We start from the raw sequence: 18,812 nt of genomic DNA, 5'->3' as shown, positions 1-18,812 counted from the left end.
CAAGTTTAGATAGCTGGCTAGACTATCAAAAGATTCACTGACATGGTTAATTGAGTGACTGTCAGTTACTGTCAAAAACTGCTGATTGTACTATTCTTATTCTCAATAGTAAGTGAAGACCCGGACTGAGTTCCTAGGGGGCGCTAAAGGGCCCTAATCGACCGCTTATGTCGCTTATGCCTGGAACCGGCACAGTGTGTGTGTACTGTTAAGGGGTTCCTGTGAATTTGACAGCAACTTACAGGCAGAACATTGGCAAGTAAGTTACTGTATTTAACAGTACACCTACTGTAATATAAATACAGTAGCAAAGCAAGTACTGTGTAATGACACTGTACACTACTGTAGAATTGACTATTATACTGTAAAAAAGTAAATGCTACCATAATCGTAATGAATGAATGAATGGATGAAATTCAATGAGGGGATTGGGGTTTGTATTTCACAGTATTTTGCTGTAATTACATGGAAATGGTGCAAGCAGGTTGGCTACAAGGTCATGTGTGTTAACATTACAGCATATAGTATCAATGAGTATTTGGTGTTTTCCATATGTTTGATACCGTTCCATTGATTCCATTCCAGCCATTACAATGAGCCTGTCCTCCTATGGCTCCTTCCACTAGACTCCTCTGCTTTAATGGTTTAAGACTTGCTGTGACTCCAATCTGTCCCCTACACACATTCAATTGATGGGGCACTAGTACCACATACCAGTTAAATTGGTAAAGCATCTTCGCTAATGGATGCAACAAATAGAGCCTCTTACAAGGCATGTCTCAAAATATGTTCATGAGACAGAAACAACAATACCACGCACCCACTAGTGGTCAAAACGTTTTTGGCACGCCAAAGATACGGCACGGTACTGTATTCTGTGGGATGGAATTACAGTAGCAATACAGCAAATCTTTCCCACAATGACCCATATTTACCATATGCTGCAGTAAAACATTTCGCAGTATTTTACTTTTGATAATATAAACAATTACCATATAATTACAGTTTTCTGTGACTGACTGACTGACTGACTGACTGTGCATGCGTGTGTGTATGTCCGTGCATGCGTGTATGTCTGTCCATGCATGCGTGTGCGTCTGTCCGTGCATGCGTGTGCGTCTGTCCGTGCATGCGTGTGCGTCTGTCCGTGCATGCGTGTGTGTCTGTCCGTGCATGCGTGTGTGTCTATCCGTGCATGCGTGTGTGTCTGTCCGTGCATGCGTGTGTGTCTGTCCGTGCATGCGTGTGTGTCTGTCCGTGCATGCGTGTGTGTCTGTCCGTGCATGCGTGTGTGTCTGTGTGTGTATGTGAGACAGACAGATGTGTTAGGCTCTGTAAGGGACTTGTAAATAAGTTAGTATTGTGCTAAGTAACCTTCGGAACATCTCATAGGAGCAGGAGCCTCTAGCCTGTTTCTGTAGCGTGAGGCAGCTTGATGTACAAGTACACCCCCTGGACAGGACGCTAGTCCCATCGCAGGGCCTTTGCCACCAATCTTTCTTAGTGTTAAGCAGAGATTGAGTCCAGGGATCGAACTCCTAACCTTCCTATATTAGTGCGGACACTAACCACTAGGCTACTGAGTTGGTATCCATCCATGAATCACAATTTATAGTGACCTTGGTTTACTTGGACAAGAAAATGCATTCTGCTTCGTAGCAGAAACTTCAGTCATGTAATCAAAGTCAACAGGATCAAAGAATGGCAGTAACCCTATCGCTGAGAGTCTATTCAGTAGGTAATATTTATTTCCAATACATCAGGCAGGTACCTAAAACAGACGGGTGTCATATCACTATCTTGGATGTGTTTTCCCCTCCTCCTGTTCTTCTGATCGAGTCACTAAGAGTCAGAAACTGGTTGAGAGAATGCCAAGAGTGTGCAAAGCTGTCATCAAGGCAAAGGGTGGCCAAATATAAAATATTTGTTTACAACACTTTTTTGGTTACTACATGATTCCATATGTGTCATCTCATAGTTTTGATGTCTTCACTATTATTCTACAATGTAGAAAATAGTAAAAGTAAAGAAAAACACTGGAATGAGTAGGTGTGTCCACATCCTTGACTGGTCCTGTAGAATGACCAGGTGAATCCAGGTGAAAGCTATGATCCCTGATTGTTAAGTCCACTTCAAATCAGTGTAGATGAAGGGGAGGAGACATGTCAAATAATACTTTTCAAGCCTTGACACAATTGAGACATGGATTGTGTAATTGTGCCATTCAGAGGGTGAATGGGCAAGACAAAAGATTCAAGTGCCTTTGAACGGGATGTGTTGGGAAGTGCCAGGCGCACCGGTTTGAGTGTGTCAAGAACTGAAACGCTGCTGGGTTTTTCACACTCAACAGTTTCCCGTGTGTTTCAAGACCCAGCCATCTTGACACAACTGTGAGAAGAATTGGACATCTTGGAGAGTCCATGCCCCGACGAATTGAGGCTGTTCTGAGGGCGAAAGGGTGGAGGGGTGTGTTGCAACCAAATATTAGGAAGGTGTACCAAATGTACAAGTGTATAAACTTGTAGTAACCATGGCCAAATACCAACCGGGCATGCAGGGCTTGTGCCCAGGGGCCCCATTGAGTCATTCAGATATCATATTAACATTAACATATTAGTCATTGCAGGAAATCACTAAGAAAATGTATCTCCACTTCATGGGGAAAAAATTGCAATGTTTTTCTTTCCGCCCCATGGTAAAATGTGTAGAATTGCAGGAAATGAACTTTAAAACTATACTGAACAAAACTATAAACACAACTTCCAACAATTTCAAAGATTTTACTGAGTTACAGTTCATATAAGGAAATCAGTCAATTAAATGTATTAGGCCCTAATCTACGGATTTCACATGACTGGGCTGGGGAGCCAGGCCCAGCCAATCAGAATTTGTTTTTCTCCACAAAAGGGCTTTATTACAGACCGAAATAATCCAAGGCACCCCCCCAGACAATCCTTGAGTTTCCCGTGTGTTTCAAGAAGCCGGATGTGGAGGTCCTGGGCTGGCATGGTTACATGTGGTCTGAGGTTGTGAGGCCCATTGGACATACTACTAAATTCTCTAAAACAACTTTGGAGGCAGTTTATGGTAGAATTTAATGAACATTAAATTATCTGGCAACATATCTGGTGGACATTCCTGCAGTCAGCATGCCAATTGCACGCTCCCTCAAAACTTGAGACATCTGTAGCATTTTGTTGGGTGACAAACCTGCACATTTTAAAGTGGCCTTTTTTGTCCTCAGCACAAGGTGCACCTGTGTAATGAGCATGTTGTTTAAGCAGCTTCTTGATATGCCAGACCTGTCAGGTGGATGGATTATATTGGCAAAGGAGAAATATTCTCTAAAAGGGATGTAAACTCATTTGTGCACATTTGAGAGAAATAAACTTTTTGTGCATATGGAAAATATCAGGGATTTTTTTATTTCAGCTCATGAAACATGGGACCAACACTTTACATGTTGCGTTTAGATTTTTTTTCAGTGTAAATTTTTCTCTCAAAAGGTCAAGAGGGAGGCCACTAAAATGTTTTTTTTTGCACAAGGTGGGGGGCCCCCCAACCAAATGTTGCTTAGGGCCCCCAAAAGGCTGGAGACAGCCCTGGACTCTCTCTCTCTCACACACACACACACACACACACACACACACACACACACACACACACACACACAAGCCCTGTCACCATCTAATGCCGGACCGTCTACACTGGCCCTCCCAGATTTACCCATAATACAAGCTGCCCTGTAAACCGCAGTCTGTCCATATCTGTGTGTAGGGGGAGGGGAGGGGGGGGACAGCACACTCCAGACCCTTGCTGCTACTCTGGCATCCTCCGCCAACCATAACACTCATTTGAGACTGTTGAGAGGGCACCTTGAAACAGTCAAGAGAGGACTGGAGACAAAGTGTGTGTGTGTGTGTGTGTGTGTGTGTGTGTGTGTGTGTGTGTGTGTGTGTGTGTGTGTGTGTGTGTGTGAGAGAGAGAGAGAGAGAGAGGGTATGCCAGTTTAATTGGATGTGGGCGTCAAGTAGGACATGCAAAATCACTGTAGGTCACACACCAATTACTTATTCTCAATCCGCACACACACACCACACACACACACACACACACACACTAGATGAGAACACACACATGTACAAAATATTCCCCAAAACCTGCTAGGACCAGATTTCCAGCAAAAGTTGACATTTATAAAAACTGAACTTGAGAATGTCCTTTGTGCGAACACACATTTTCTAGTGGTTGAAGTATTGTATTGCAAGCAGAAAAGTAAGAATTTTGGTGCAAATGGCAAACAAGATGCAGCTAGGCTGGCACTATTACTATATAACTAAAGGTCATGGATGAAGATAAAAAAATAGATGAAAATAAAATAAACGTCAAATATAAATACATCAGCTGACTGAAGATGGGACGGCTGGGCATTTGTGTGGTTGAGTCCTTTTCAGTGGTAATACGAACTCTTAACCCTTTAACTGGCAGCTCAACTGGGCAGTTGAGCTAATTTTGACAACCAATTTTAAATTAAACAAGAATTTTGTTTGGCATATTTTATCATCTCAACCAATGCCATTGAGTAAAATGATCATGTGGTTTTCATTGTCGGAGTCCTGTATTTAAAAAAAAAAACACACATTCAAAGATGGTCGAAAACCAGGAAGTGAACGTTAGCAAAACCGAACCTAAGCACACATTTTCAGCATCGTGTATAAAATGGGAAATTCTAAGACTGTAAAATGTTGTTGAGCTCTAAAACATTATTTAAGAACAATGAAATGATAAAAAAGATTATTTAATAATTTTAGGAAATATGCTCATTAAACAATTTAAAGGCAATGCTACCAATACTAATTGAGTGTATGTAAACTTCTGACCCATGTGATGAAAGAAATACAAGCTGAAATAAATAATTCTCTACTATTATTCTGACATTTCACATTCTTAAAACAAAGTGGTGATCCTAACTGACATAAGACAGGGAATTTTACTAGGATTAAATGTCAGGAATGATGAAAAACGGAGAGAAAATGTAGTTGGCTAAGGTGTATGTAAACTTCTGACTTCAACTGTTACTTCAAAGTAAAAGATCAACTGTCTGGTCACCTGTGAAATTAACCTGTAGGCTGTAAACCAGTTGCATACAGCAAAACTTACAAAAATACATAGTTTATCTATTTACTAGGCTACTATAGGCCCAATTAAGCGGGAGATGCACATGGTAATTTGTTGTATGGCTACTTTAGGAATATGAACCCATAGATTCCTATGTCCAATTATTTTAGATTCCAAAAATAAAATGTATAGATTTTCGCTCTTCTCACTAACAGCAAATGGCTGCATCTAGGGCTGTGATGGTTATGGAATGTTGAATAAAGGTAATTGGCCCATCAAATGATTGTCGTCACTGTAATAACCGTAAAAAATACTGACTCTTGGGTGGCGCAGTGGTCTGGGTTCTGGGTTCGAGCCCAGGCTCTGTCGCAGCCGGCCGCGACCAGGAGGTCCTTGGGGCGACGCACAATTGGCCTAGCGTTGTCCGGGTTAGGGTCAGGTCGCTAGGCGTACGGTGTTTCCTCCGACACATTGGTGAGGCTGGCTTCCGGGTTGGATGCGCGCTGTGTTAAGAAGCAGTGCGGCTTGGTCGGGTTGTGTTTCAGAGGACGCATGGCTCTCGACTTTCGTCTCTCCCGAGCCCGTACGGGATTTGTAGCGATGAGTCAAGACAGTAACGACTAACAATTGGAAACCACAAATTGGGGAGAACAATGGGATAGAAAATAAATAAATACTGCCATAGAAATACAAAAGCTGTCATCAAGCCAAAGGGTGGCTACTTTGAAGAATCTCAAATATAAAATAGATTTTGATTAGTTTAACACTTTTTTGGTTACTACATGATTCCATATGTGTTATTTCATAGTTTTGATGTCCCCACTCTTATTCTACAATGTAGAAAATAGTAAAAGTAAAGAAAAACTTTTGACTGGTGCTGTATAGTGCTGTATGGTGCTGTATGTAAATGAATGTGTTAACTGCTTTTATGCTCATAATACCTGTAAAATGACGTACTGAATAATATTGTGAAACATATTGAAGATACAGGCCGACAGTAAATACTGATATGAATATGAAAAGATGATTCTATTTGCACACACACAAAAATACCAGAATATTTCTCTAATAGTTAGCTTTGACTAAATATGATTCCTTTAACTTGGGTCAAACTTTCAGGTAGCCTTCCACAAGCTTCCCACAATAAGTTGGGTGAATTTTGGCCCAATCCTCCTGACAAAGTTGGTCTAACCGAGTCAGGTTTGTAGGCCTCCTTGCTCACATGCTTTATTAGTTCTGCCCACAATTGTTCTATGGGATTGAGGTCAGGGCTTCGTGATGGCCACTCCAATACCTTGACTTTGTTGCCATTTTGCCACAACTTTGGAAGTATGCTTGGGGTCATTGTCCATTTGGAAGGCCCATTTGAGACCAAGCTTTAACTTCCTGACTGATGTCTTGAGATGTTGCTTCAATATATCAACATAGTTTTCCATCCTCATGATGCCATCTATTTTCTGAAGTACACCAGTCCCTCCTGCAGCAAAGCACCCCCACAACATGATACTGCCACCCCGTGCTTCACGGTTGGGATGGTGTTCTTCGGCTTGCAAGCATCCCCCTTTTCCTCCATACATAACGATGGTCATTAATGGCCAAACAGTTCTATTTTTGTTTCATCCGACCAGAAGACATGTTGCTATGCGATAGGAATGCGACATCATAGCCTATTTAATCGCAGAGCCTATACCAAGGCAGGAGATAGAAACACAATCATCTATTGATAAACTAAATATTGAACAACAATTTGTCTTTAGCATAGAAGTGTGAGCTGTAGCTTAATGTCTCTATCTTTCTTCCTGTCAGTCTGGTCATTCTCTTCTTTCCTTTTCTACTTTCTTTACAGCCCTGAGATGTTTCTAATGATCTGTAGAATGCTAAGAGGATAGGAGAGAGGGAGGTGGAAAGAGGGTGGAGAGGAGAGAGGGAGGTGGGAAGAGGGGGGAGAGAGGGAGGTGGGAAGAGGGTGGAGAGGAGAGAGGAAGGCGGGAAGAGGGTGGAGAGGAGAGAGGAAGGTGGGAAGAGGGGGGAGAGAGGGAGGTGGAGGAGAGAGACAGAGAAATGATTAGTCTGCTGGTAAAACCTGGAAATCACCCAAAACCGGCTGCTAGTCGTTTATTAGCCTGGTAAAACACAAGCACACACATACACACACCCATTACCTCCCTGTCTCATCTCCACACATCCTCTCCCCTCCACTAATACTCTCCCCAGGCCGAGGCCTAACCCACCCATCTCAGCCATGCCTATATCTCTGGATGTCGCCTGGAACCCCACGAGGGACGGTGCAGGCCTCCCCAGACATCCCCGTTTTATCATCCCCTCCTACACAAACCTCAGGCCTTCACACACACACACACACACACACACACACCCTCAGGCCCTCCTTGTGAAAGAGGAAGCTGGTGTGTCAGGGATAACTCAGATGATCTGGCTTTAATATAGCCATCAGGTATACTACAACAGCTCAATACTATGTAAGAGAGAGATGAAGGGAGAGGGGTGCGAGAGAGGTAAAAAGATCAACGAAAAGATGGAGAGAGAGAGATGAAGGAAGAGATGAGGAGAGAAAGAAAGATGATTCTTACACTTTTTGGGACGTTCTTCCTCCCTCCCGGCGCCGGAGACTAAATCAGAGACGCATATAGCCACCCCACAGAGCTGGCAAAGCACAGCCTAAGGTCAAACACTTACTCACACACACTCACACACACACACACACACACACACACACACCCCCTACGGTCACAAACACATCCATACATCCGGGGTAGAGGGGAAATACAGACAGAGAGAGGAGAGGTTGATAATTAGTGAAGGATGAAGGGGCTTTCAGCTGAATTGGCCTTCATACCCATTTATACAGCAGAGAGAGAGAGAGGGATGAGAGAAAGAAGGAGAGGAGAGAGGAGGGGGAAGAAGGAGAGGAGAGAGGAGGGGGAAGAAGGAAGAAGAGGGCAGAAAGAGTACAGGGTTAGGGCAAAAGGTAGATGGAGCAAGAATGTGTTTTGGGAGTGGAAGAAAGTAAACAGCGAGGAAGGGGCTGAGTGGGAAAGCGGAGTGTAAAAAGTAGGGGAGAGAGTGGAAAGAAATGGGGGGTGGGGGGGGATTAGCAGGAAGGCGGTAAGGCAGAGCCTTGACTGCACAGTAGGGGACAGGGTTGTGAAGTTGTTAATCCTGGGGAGTTGAGGATTAGCTCTGTAGGGGGGGACCTCCACAGCAGGGGTCTGGAACTAACTTTACCTCATCACGGAGCTCTGCCGTTGGGCTACAGAGGGCCGCACACACACACCCCCCCCCCCTCCCAGCACCAAGCCGAAACGCAGGCACAGGCAAACAGCTCATCAACATGCCACATTTGGAAAAGGAGACAGGGGAAAGAGGCTGGAGGGGTTTGGTTTGCAGTGCAGCAGTTTTTCTCAGTGCTACATGGGTGCTGTCAGCAAAGGAGGGTGTGTGCCCATGCCAGTGTATGAGCGGTGTAAGTGTGTGCATGTATGAGTGTTTAAATGGAAGAGTGTGTGTGTGTGTGTGTGTGTGTGTGTGTGTGTGTATATCTGTGAGTGTATGTATCATGCATACCTGTATGTGTATGTGTTTGCAGGGCAACGGTGTGTCTAGAGGTGAATGGGAGCTTGTGTGTGTGTGTGTAGAATGGGATAAATAAGTGGGGGCGTATCTCTCACAATGGCTTGACAGCTTCCTCTAGCAGGCAGACAATGGAGCTGATTACTGTCACAACCACTCTATACAGCCAGGCTGAGTAGAGCTTCTATACAACTACACTGAGTGGAGACTGGGCCTCTATAGAGGAGAGACAGAGGAGACCGGGACAGGCGTGAACAGTCTAACACTCTTTTCCTCAATGGACCATAGGGATCAAACGCACACATTCAAGGACGGATGTACACAAGAATGTAAGCACGCACACCACCACACACGTGCACGCACAATGTCCTTTCTCTCGGTCTGACTGGTGGCTGAATGCCCTGAATACCTTTTCCAACCGGTGTGTGTGTGTGTCTAGCTGAATGTGTGAGTATCTCACTGAGTTTGAACACACACTGTAGAGACACGATAAAGATATGGACTATAATGCACTGTCCTCTCTGGAATAGAGTGTGGGTAGGTGCAATTTACATTTAATATGAATTGATACAAAGGTTGATTATTACACAGTGCTCATTCGTCCAATGCTGGAGACTGGCCTGAAAAGAAACACCTACTGTAGAAGTTTGCAACAACCGTTTTTCTGAGAAGAAAAGTTGGACTTTTTTATTGTGACAAGACAGAAGGCCAGAGCGGGGCAAGGTCGACCACTACACAACATACAGCGTATTCGGAAAGTATTCAGACCCCATCCCTTTTTCCACATTTTGCTACATTACAGCCTTATTCTAATTCTTATTATTTTATTCCATCATTAATCTACCCTGAAAAAGTAAAATAGTGCCCGTAACAATATTAAAAAGACATCTAAAATACGTATTTTCCAGAAGTTGAAGTTCGGTTCTGAGTGAAAGATGAAAATCCGTATTTCCGTACGTTTTAAATACATCTTTTCCAGGACGTTGAAAATACGCATTTTCTAGACGTTGAAATCAGGCTCATTTTTGGTTCTGAATGAAAGTTAAAATTACAATTTATAGACGTCTATGTTTGTGCCAAGCAACGTTGGTCCAGACCGGACAAAATATGAATTATATGAATGCCCATCCGTGTGGGAGGCCCACGATTTGTAAAGCAGGCTTTATTAGTATAAGCTACCCAACTTCACGAGGAGTTATGGTGAGCCTATTTGCAATGTGTTTACACTGCGGGAAATACAGAAGTATTATTTCTTTCAACGTGATCAGCATTTCAAAAATTGAAGGATACAAACTTGAAACAGTGGGGTGAAACTCCCGGACAACAGTTGTGATGGTCCTTTCCATATTGTCCATTTTCCTTTGACCTCTCCTGTTTTTAGGGGGGCTCCCCAGTGGCGCAGCGGCATCTTGGTGCTCGCGGCGTTACCACAGACCCTGGTTCGATGCCAGGCTGTATCACAACCGGCCGTGATTGGGAGTCCCCATAGGGCGGCGCACAATTGGCCCAGCGTCGTCCGGGTTAATGTTTAGTCGGGGTAGGTCGTCATTGTAAATAACAAATAATAATTTGTTCTTTAACTGACTTGTGTAGTTAAATACAAATAGATATGTTGTTTGTTAACATGACAGTGCATTTTTTTATTTGATTGGGAGCCATTTAGGTTAGAACTTGAAATAATGGGCAAATGTTGCAAAATCCAGGTGTGGAAAGCTCTGAGACCTACTCAGGGATGTGAATACTTACGAAATTAGATATTTTGGTGCAACAAAAAAAATCTACAAACATGCTTTCACTGTCATTATGGGATATTGTGTGTAGATGGGTAAAACAAATCTACTAAATCCATTTTGAATTCAGGCTGTAACAACAATGTGGAATAAGTCAAGGGGTATGAATATGAAATGCTGTGAAAATATACATTTAACATTTACCTCTGTGAAAGGCCAAGAAAGTTTAACCTTCACACACACACACACACACACACACACACACACACACACACACACACACACACACACACACACACACACACACACACAGTGAAATTCACCTCATCAAAACGGAATTGAAACTCACTGGGCAGCACAGCAATGGAACAAAACAAAAAATACAACAAAAAAACATTCCAACACTTTACAGGGAAGAGACATTTCTAATGCAGCCTAGTAACAAAACCATCTCCACTTCTTTACCAGTCCCTCAGGGATGTTGTTCTCTATAGAACACCTGATTCAACTCATCAAAAGCAATGACGATCAGTTGACAAGTTGAATCAGTTGTCGTTATGGTGGAATAGAACGAACATGTGCAATGACTGGACTGGTGGTCCCGGAGGATGAGATTGGAAAACCCTGTACTAGAGTCTAGACACTAGGCTTGTTAAACTACACACCATATCACTGTATTAGGTAGCCTAGTGGTTAGAGTATTGGGCCAGTAACCGGAAGGTTGCTGGATTGAATCCCTGCGATGACGAAGTAAAAATCTGCCGTTTAACCCGCTGTTCCCCGGGCGCCAAAGACGTTGATGGGGATTAAGGCAGCCTCCCGCACCTCTCTGTTTCAGAAGAGTTGACTTAAATGCAGAAGACACATTTCAGTTGAATACATTCAGTTGGACAACTGACTAGGTACCTATTAAGTACATGTTGCTATCTAATAATCTTCATTCAATATACTGGTAATGGAACGTGCCTGTACATTGTGCTCCATTAATAAAACAAAACCCATCTGAGATTGACAAGTCATTAAATCATGATTATTCAAATGCAGCAATGTTGCCTAGCAGTTCAACGTGCTGGTGCACTACATAGTGCTGTTGTAACTCACAATCAGGTATCTAAGGTTGTACTGCGTGCTGAATACTTTGTCATCCATCTTATAGGGACCTGCCTTGACTAGGTGAAAAATAAGGCCGGACCCTAAACACTCCCAGAGAATGTATTTTGGTTTTCTCAGGATTATTATCTGTTGCAGACACCTTGTCAACTTCTTCTTAGGTCTTCGGCTCCTACTGACTAGCGTCATTCCTAGTCTATTGAGAGGGGTGTGTAGAATACATATGATGTGAGTGACGCAGATACAGTAGACTGTTGCTGTGGTTTCCTGCTGAGCTGGTATAAAAAAAGGGCAGCGGCCCTGAGACAGACTGATTGAGGACATCATGAACGTAGGAGAATTTCACGGTTAGGAGCCGTGAAACCAAGAGCAAGATGGACGCCCGGGCTACAAATTAGGAGGCAGGGCGGGTGGAGGCGCCGAGGTTGGGTGCTAAGGTCTTGACTGACAAATGAGATGGGTAGAGACACACACACGCATGCATGGACACACATACACACTCACACTCACACTAGGAGACAGGCCTGTAAACAAACCTCAATCAGGCATGCCAATCAGTGTCTGAGTGGAGCAAATCAACTCTGGCTGCAGAGCATCAGGGCAGAGGCCCAGTTAGTCTGCTGCTAGGGCTGCTAGGGCTGGTAGAGCATACAGCATACTAAACCAGCCACTCACACACACCACTATATAAAATCACACAACACTACATCAAACAGATAGACAGATACAGTAGGTAGACAAGACAGACCACTGACGACAACTCAACCAAACTGCGCAAAACGCCATCCTACACAATAATGCTGGGAAGAACCAAAATATGGTCAATGGATGGAGAGCTGACCACTGTTGGGGTCAATTCCACAAAGTAAACCACATTCCAATTCCACATTTTCTTAAATTGAAAAGTGTTGAACATAATTGGAATTGGGATTTCAGTTTACTTCCTGAATGGGCTGGAATTGAAATGGAATTGACCCCAACCCTAGAGCTGTTTGCAAAATGCACTGGACTGTACTTTGCAAGCGCAGCGTGTGGCAGTTTCTATCCATTTTAATGACGGATGGCCACCAACAGACAGACCTACTCTACCACCATATGTTCATATGCTAGATAGCAAATGAGAGACCGACTGTGAGACGGCAGTGAGAAGTCTTTAGAGAGCAACGGTTCAAGTCCTGTCATGTTTTGATGAGAAATCCATATGCTTAGCTGGCCCAGCCATACTGGAAGGAAATGACTATAAATGGCTTAACGACACCGGGTGTGTAAATTGCTGAGTTTGTGTGTGTATGTGACGCCGGGAGTATAAATATCCTTCAGACAAGGAGCTCTCGGCTACCTGGGGAGCAATTACAACCGGTAAGCCACGCAGCATGGACACACACACACACACACACACACAGTCCACACACACACACACACACACACACTTCAACCACTCAGATAAGACAAGACACAGCACTGAAGTAACTTTTCGTATGTTCCTCAACCCTGCGACATTATGCACAGATTGAGTCTCCTGCTGTTTAGGAAAGTCCATTAGTAGTTCACACCACTCTGTTCACTGTTCAACCCCTTACTCTTAGTTGACTCTCCACCTCTGCCTTCTCCATTCATCCCCGGTAACAAAGCTACAGATCCGTTTGACTGTTTCAGGCTGACTGACAATTGTTGATAATTGAGACTGGCTGAGGGTTTCTGAGCATCATCATTAAAACACGCATGCCCACCGCAGCTTTGTTCGGCTGCAAATGCCTAGATGCACTGCTAGGTCTGCAATAATCTCGCCCACCAACCGGCTCTCGCTCCGTCGAAACGTCTGGTTTCAGAGTGCCTCAGAACGGCCGAAACAACCGGCGGTTTTAATTGACTGGTCTCTCATTCCATCAGCATTTACAGCAACCCTTAGATCCTCCCCCTAAGTGTGCTGCACCTAGGGGTGGGTTGGGGGGGGGGGGGCAATTATGTTTTTTTGTGTTTGTGTGCAACAAAGAGAAGTAGGTTAGCTTGTCCATTGTGGATATTCCATGAGTCTATCTACTCTATCTTTCTCAAAATAATCTGCCATTTCTCGCCAATTCACAGCTGCCTTTTGTAGTATCTTCTAAGAAGAGTTTGACACTTTTCGCAAACTGCCAGTGGCAAGCCATCTCCCACAGAGATGGGTCTAACAATCTCCTCCAGTGCCTTACAGTAGTTGTAGCATTCTGCATCATTGCCATTGGGGCGAAAAAGACTGCGCTTGTACTTTTTAATGGGATAGTGTCCTGCACAACCACAACATACATTATCAAACTGCCAAACTGCCATTGGCTGCATGTCTTTACGATCTGAAAACATTAATGTACAGTGTTACAGGATGGCTAACAGAGTTACGCTAGCTACCAATTAGCATGAACGGCTATATGGTCCTTCTACCTCGGGTTCTGGGGAATTATTACTCCGTGGTGCAACAAACACTTTTCCGCCACGATTTGGAGCAACGTCTCATAGCGGTGTGATTCGCTCAGAATTTGAATTGATTATCATGTCACTCAGTAAATCCACACCCCCTAAGTCCCAAACAGTCCCACACTGTTACCAGGCTCTACGTGCCAGCAACTCTAGCCTGGGGACAATGTTAGGTCTGCAATTACGAGCTGCGACTCGAGGCAGAGGAATCAAACGTGTTTCCATTACAGAGCTCAGTATTCCAGCCAGACACAGTCTTAATGACACAGCATGGCAGCGTTATGGGGACATATCAAATTAGATGAATCCATTTGAGAGACTGCTGTTACACGGAGAGAGAACAGCTTCAGTGTGTGTGGGTCTGTGTGGTATCTCTTGTGTGTGTGTGTGTCTGTGTATTCTGCCACATTGAGAGAGAGAGAGAGGGGCTTGGGAGAGCCACTCCATTCTGTAATGAGCAGCGGTGGCCTGTTGTAATACGTTCTGTTATGTTCTTTTGATTGCTCAGTTTAATCTTCCCAGCCTGGCTGAGAGCAGCAAAAGATGAAGACATTTTACCCCAGTTGTGTGTGTGAGTGCGAGACTGTGTTGAGGGCAGCAGAAGATGAAGCCATTTTACCACTGCCTTTCATATTGCCTCAGAGGTTTCCAGTCTCATTGTTAGACTGCCGTGAAAGGAGTTTATTTCCGATCATAAATGGATTTTTACCACTAATAATTAGGTTTGACGTTAACCGTCCTTCAAGTTGAACGTTTTTCTACAGCTCGAGACAGTTGCACACACAGGGACATACATACAATACCCATCCTTCTGCCCAAGGACATCAATACATAAGGAGCTCTATTGAAAAAGTAAAAGTCGATGTGACCTCGTAACATATAAGACACTAAAATAACTTCAGTATAAGTATAGCCTACATAAAATGTCCTACTTAAATAGAATAGTACTTTAGTCTGTGTCACAATGGATATTCATCTTCTCGCTCTGCTCCCAGCCCAGAGCACTTTACAAACGTGTTTCGTTAGCATAGCATAGCTTCCTTTGCTGCTACACGAGCAGCATTACAAGCTTAAGCCACTTAAATCAGTCGTTTCCACTCCATAGGCACATATAGTAGCATATACTGTACAAGTGTTCAAGTGTGTCAGTGTCTCTTACCTCTCTACATGGTTCAGGTTTCCTGACACGCCCAGACCTCCAATGGTATAGAGTTTCCCGTCGTACACCAGACTGTTGTGTCTGCAGCGAGGCACCGTCATACGAGACACCAGGTTCCAATTGTCCAATAGAGACATGTAGCACCACACATCAGTTACCGTCATACCCGACTCTGTCCCACCTTAAAACACACACAGAAGACACACAAGTCAGCTACAGGCACATCAGACTCTAGCAAACAATTCAATATACATGAAACAAATGTTAAAAATATTGAGTTGAAGATAGTTTTTACTGGTTTCCAATGAGTAATTATTGAATCGTTGTAAGCTGGGGGCAAATGTAACAAGGTACCACCAAGTGGGGGATGGTATCTTGGTGGTACCTTGTTACATTTGCCCCCAGCTTACACCGATTCAGGAATGACTTATTGACCCCTTATTTTTACAAGCATAACCTACATTATGTGGACACTTGCTCATCGAACATCTCATTCCAAAATCATGGGCATTAATATGGAGTTGGTCCCTCCTTTGCTGCTTCAACAGCCTCCAATCCTCTGGGAAGGCTTTCCACTAGATGTTGGAACATTGCTGCAGGGGCTTGCTTCCATTCAGCCACAAGAGCATTAGGGATGTTAGTCACTGATATTAGGCGATTAGGCCTGGCTAGCAGTCGGCGTTCCAATTCATCCCATAGGTGGTCGATGGGGTTGAGGTCAGGGCTCTGTGCAGGCCAGTCACGTTCTCCCACAACGATCTTGACAAACAATTTCTGTATGGACCTCGCTTTGTGGACGGGGGCATTGTCATTATGAAACAGGAAAGGGCCATCCCCAAACTGTTGCCACAAAGTTGAAAGCACAGAATTGTCTAGAATTTCATTGGATGCTGTAACCTTTACTGGAACTAAAGGGCCTAGCCTGAACCATGAACCAAGCAGCCCTAGACCATTATTCCTCCTCCACCAAACTTTACAGTAGGGACTATGCATTCGGCAGGTAGCGTTCTCCTGGCATCCACCAAACCCAGATTTGACCGTCAGATTGTCAGATGGTGAAGTGTGATTCATCACTCCAGAGAATTCGTTTCCACTGCTCCAGAGTTTTACGACACTACAGCAGATGCTTGGCATTGCACATGGTGATCTTAGGCTTGTGTGCGGCTGCTCGGCCATGGAAACCCATTTCATTTAACTCCCGACGAACAGATCTTGTGCTGACGCTGCTTCCAGAGGCAGTTTGGAACTCGGTAGTGACGGTTGCAAGCGAGGACAGACAAATTTACCACCGTACGCACTTCTGCAGGTCCTGTGAGCTCGTGTGGCCTACCTCCTTTGTTGTACCTAGACGTTTCCACTTCACAATAACAGCACTTACAGTTGACCGGGGCAGCTCTAGCCGGGCAGAAATTTTGACGAACTGACTTGTTGGAAAGGTGGCATGCGATGACGGTACCACGTTGAAAGTCACTGAGCTCTTCAGTACAGACCATTCTACTGCCAATGTTTGCCTATGTAGTGTAGCTTGGATTGAAAGCAGCAAACAGAGTGGACATTTCATTCATTCTCTGCAGGGACACGCACAGTCCTCAGCCATGGTTAGTACTACTGTACACTGCTGATTTCCCCACTGACTGCCTGCCTCCCCACAGACACACACATAGGCCAGGTCCACCGGCCCAACACACATTTACATTTATATGAAATGAGGTAGAGGGGAACATGCAGCAGGACGAATCGTAGTAGTGCCGTTTCAGGGTCCAATGTCAAGGTCTAACTCTGTGTAGGAGTGTGGAAGAGAGAACAGATGGACCTCTGGAGGAACACAGATCTAAAATAATAGGAAGAATATCAACGTTAACATTATGTGAGAGTGTGTGTGTTTGTGTGTCCATGCATGCGTGCGTGTGTGTGTTTGCTGCAATCCCCATCATTAGCCTACCTGACAGGTAGATGTTGTCCCCTGCTGAGATGACGCTGAATAACTCCCGGTCGTAGAAGGGCAGGCTGGCCAGTGGGTGCCACTTACTGTTCTGAGGGTTAAAACACGTCACCGCCGTCAGAGACCGCTGGTTCATACCGATGGCCTGGCGACCACCGATTAACACTATCACCTCCGCCACACCTAGAGGTAGAGGGGGGCGAGGGGGAGAGAGAAGAGAGGCGTGAGGTGTGGGAGAGGGGAGGGAAAGAAGGGGGATGGATGGGAGGAGGGACGAGACAAAGGTAAACTGTGTTTGAGGTACCATACGGCGAGAATATTTATTTTGTGAGCGAGTTTCTGTTAAGATAGAGGACCCAGCAGTTGAGTCTAAGTTGGAAGTTCATGTGCAAAAATATGCGCTACTTAAAAAGCGATAGGATAGTTAGGTTCAAGCAATGTTTGTGACAAACAATTAGTCCATTTGTGTTGGGAAAAATGGAGAGAAATGTCCCACATGAGAGCTCAGAGGCACATTGTTTCTCAAATGGGTTATGGTTGCCTGAAAAGCTCAGGCTTCTCACGTAAACCGGGTGGACACGACACGTCTTTCAAAATCCTAACATCGCTGACCCGCTCACATTAAAAGACGATCTTTCCTGTTGTTTTTTAGTTGTCGGTGTTGCCAATGTAGTGGTGCGCACTCTAAACGATGTGGCACAGACACACTACAAGATTCTTCCCTTTGTCTTCTTCTTCGATGGGGTTTAAGGCGGTTGGCATCCAACGTTAATGGATGGTACATTATTGCCCACATCTGGACGGGGAATTGAATAAGAAACAACAACAACAAAAACATTCCGGGAAAGGGGGAAAATGTCATCATACAAAAATAAAACACGTCAGACTTCTTTAATCACAGTCCACTCCAAAATACATCCCTTCACAGCCTCAGGGGCCTGTGATGGGGCCTCCATTCACCGACAGGATTTCTTGCGCGGCCTTGGCTGTGAAATCACAAAGACCACAAAAAATGTCAGCGCCATTCACAATGATTCCAATTTTCTTAGACTTCTTCTTTGCGTGTTCTGTACAGTTTACGACCATTGCAATAAATAATACAAAGTCCACCTTTTTAACATGTAGCATTTCACTATCCCTCAGTTGATGAGAAACCTTCACTGGTCGTGGTGGCTCCTACTACCATTGTTTCTTCCCCACCACTCATTCCTTCCAATTTCCTCACCGCCTCCAGACAGGAGACAAGATGGACACTCCTTTACTCTCATTCTCCTTCACCCTAACAGGTCACTCCAGGAATTCCTGGCGCATGTTCACCTCCACAGTTGCAGCGTTTCCCTTCATCTGGCCTACAATCTTATTCCCATCTGCACCCACTTGACACAAATCTTTGACATTTTATGACACTGAAGGGTCTTGTGCACAAAAGCTCTTACAGGGTATCTCATGAATCCTAACTTTATATGAGACGGGAGAGACTCTACATCAAAGAACAGTAGCATGGATGAAGTGAACTTGTTTTCTCCGTCCACCGTACAGGGCAGTCGAGGTGCACCAACCACTCAATCAATGTCTTCAGTTATATGTCCCACTCCAGAAACAACCCACATGATAGCTGCCCTGCTACGAAAATCCCTGCAGGAAAAAGTCCACTCTAATATTTTAAAACACGCTTCTTCTGCTCCGCAGACACACACAAAAATCGTGTGACTCT

The 18,812-nt window shown here is 44.4% G+C and overlaps 1 protein-coding gene across 1 annotated transcript in view; it reads right to left on the bottom strand.

Annotated features, from left to right (window-relative positions):
* Window positions 1-18,812, bottom strand: part of LOC110530907 (kelch-like protein 29) — a 330,236-nt gene that overhangs the window by 26,512 nt on the left and 284,912 nt on the right. Inside the window, exons 11-12 of the mRNA XM_036985426.1 lie at window positions 17,099-17,281; window positions 15,157-15,337 (exon numbers count right to left, since the gene is read on the bottom strand). Coding sequence (XP_036841321.1) covers window positions 15,157-15,337; window positions 17,099-17,281 — 364 coding nt within the window. The remainder of the gene's footprint in view (window positions 1-15,156; window positions 15,338-17,098; window positions 17,282-18,812) is intronic.

The sequence above is a fragment of the Oncorhynchus mykiss genome, chromosome 8 (genome assembly GCF_013265735.2).
Source record: "Oncorhynchus mykiss isolate Arlee chromosome 8, USDA_OmykA_1.1, whole genome shotgun sequence".
In the NCBI taxonomy this organism is placed as follows: domain Eukaryota; kingdom Metazoa; phylum Chordata; class Actinopteri; order Salmoniformes; family Salmonidae; genus Oncorhynchus; species Oncorhynchus mykiss.
Note: the sequence above shows the minus strand (reverse complement) of the source record. Positions and strands in the feature narration are given on the sequence as shown.